We start from the raw sequence: 2,113 nt of genomic DNA on the forward strand, positions 1-2,113 counted from the left end.
CGGTCCGGGTCGCGGAAGGACCTCGGCGAGGGCATCTCCGCGCGGCCCATCCCGCCCCTGCGGCCGGCGAAGCATTTCTGGTAGTCCCCTCTTAAGCAAGCAAGCGCACGCTAGCTAGGGCTAAGCCTTCTTAAGACGCGCGGAGATGACGTAGTCGAAGCCGTAGATGACGCCCTTGTCGCCGAGGACCGCCTTGGCCTTGGCGTCGAGCGCGTCGATCTGCGCGCGGACCGCGGCGGCGACGGCTGCGTCGGCGAAGTGGGGCAGCTTGCGCCGCGCGACGTCGAGCTGCTTCTTCACCGTGGCGTGCTTCCACACCTGAGATTCAACGTGAGTGTTCCGCGCGCGCGCGTTCCGGAAAAAGCATCCACGCTTCGAGAGCGTTCCGAGAGATGATCGCTCGTCCAAAAATCAGCCGAAACGACTGGAAATCGACCGAGATAGGAGCCTTTGAAGTCGGGAATTTCGCTCTCTTTTCCTGCCCTGTTCCAGACGACGCCGTAGGACTTCCAGGGGTCCACGACCTCGAAGCCGGACCGCTCGAGGTGGCGGATGACCCAGGAGGGCGGGAACTCGCGGTAGGGCCGGTGCGCCGCGAGGAGGATGCAGGCGTCGCGGAGCCGCGCCGTGTCGACGACGATCTGCTGCGCGGCGTCGGTCGGCGGCGGCGCCGTCGTCGCGTAGACCGGGTTGAGGCCGACGACGTGGACGAGCGCGTCCTCCGCGCAGAGCGGCCGGAGCTCGTCGAAGAACGCGTCCTGGAGGAAGGGCGTGAAGCCGTCCATGGACCCGACGAGGTAGTCGCAGAGCACCGTGTCGAAGCGCGCCACCGTCAACGGCGGCGCCGCGCCGGGCACGCACCACTTGCCCTCGACGAGCGCGTCGCCGCGCGCGGAGTCGAGCGCCGCGCGCGCGTCGGACGCGCCCTTGCCCTCGCCGGCGCTCGCGTCGGCCGTGACGGCCGTCACGCTGGAGACGGCGTCTTTGGGCAGCGTGCCGAGCCACTTGAGGCTGTGGCCGCCCGTGCCGGCGTCGAGGATGTGCCCGAAGGGCTGGGCCGCCTCGTCGTGCACCTCCTCGATGCGCCGGAATAAAGGGTCGACCGTGCGCGGGCTCGCGAGGATCTGCGGCTTCTTGAGGCCACCGACGAGCCCGCTCATGCTGGCGGTGAGGAGCCGCGCGCGCATGCGATGCCGCAGCGTCGATGCAGCTCGTTCGGCGAGCCGATGGTCGCGCCGGCAACGAGCACTTCAACGAGCAGGGCAACATGCGAGCTTTTACCAAAAAAAAGGAGAAGAGCCCCCTCAAGCGCCCGTCGCCTTGGGCGGCGCCGGCGGGACGAGGTCCGCGTCGGTGTAGATGAGGGACTTGGGCGAGGAGAACTGGCGCCAGCCGTCCTCGCCGCTGTGGTAGCCGAAACCGCTGGCCTTGTGGCCGATCCAGGGGCAGGACGGCGGCGCGGACGCGACGGTCCAGTTGTTGATGCCGACCTGGCCCGCCTTGATCTGCATGGCGCAGCGCCGCGCCTTGACCAGGTCCTGCGTGTAGACGTAGGCCGCGAGGCCGTAGTCCGTGTCGTTCGAGAGCCGCACGGCCTCGGCCTCCGAGCCGTCGAACTTCGTGAGGCAGACGACGGGGCCGAAGAGCTCGTCGCGCGACATGGCGCAGGCGTGGGGCACGTCGGCGAGAAGCGTCGCCGGGTAGAAGTTCGGGCCCTGGGCCGCGGGCGCCGAGCAGACCTTGCGCGCGCCGGCGTCGAGCGCGGCGTTGACCAGGTTGGCGACGTTGTCGCGCTGCAGCGACGAGCAGAGCGGGCCGATCTTCGATTTTTCGTCCTTGCCCGGGCCCGCCCGCTGCGCCGCCGTCAGCGCCGCGCACTTGGCCTCGAACTGGTCGTAGATGGCTTCCGCGACATAGACGCGCTCGACGGCGCAGCAGACCTGGCCGCAGTTGTAGAGGCTAAAGGTCACGGCGTCCTCGGCGGCCTTGTCGAGGTCCGCGTCGTCGAAGACGACCATGGGGTCCTTGCCGCCGAGCTCGAGCACGAGCCGCTTCAGGTTGTCGGCGCACGACGCCATGATCTCTTTTCCCGTCGCGGAGCTGCCCGTCATCG

General features: G+C 69.0%; 1 protein-coding gene across 1 annotated transcript; it reads right to left on the bottom strand.

Annotated features, from left to right (window-relative positions):
• Nucleotides 1-1,391: 1,391 nt before the first annotated feature.
• On the bottom strand, nt 1,392-2,111 carry AURANDRAFT_7132 (hypothetical protein; the record flags this gene model as incomplete). The annotated part of the gene is made up of 1 exon (XM_009043760.1): nt 1,392-2,111. A coding segment is annotated over one exon (720 nt), but the record flags the coding sequence as incomplete, so codon positions are not given.
• Between the last annotated feature and the right edge of the window lie 2 nt (nt 2,112-2,113).

This window comes from Aureococcus anophagefferens, assembly GCF_000186865.1.
Source record: "Aureococcus anophagefferens unplaced genomic scaffold AURANscaffold_68, whole genome shotgun sequence".
Classification (NCBI taxonomy): domain Eukaryota; class Pelagophyceae; order Pelagomonadales; family Pelagomonadaceae; genus Aureococcus; species Aureococcus anophagefferens.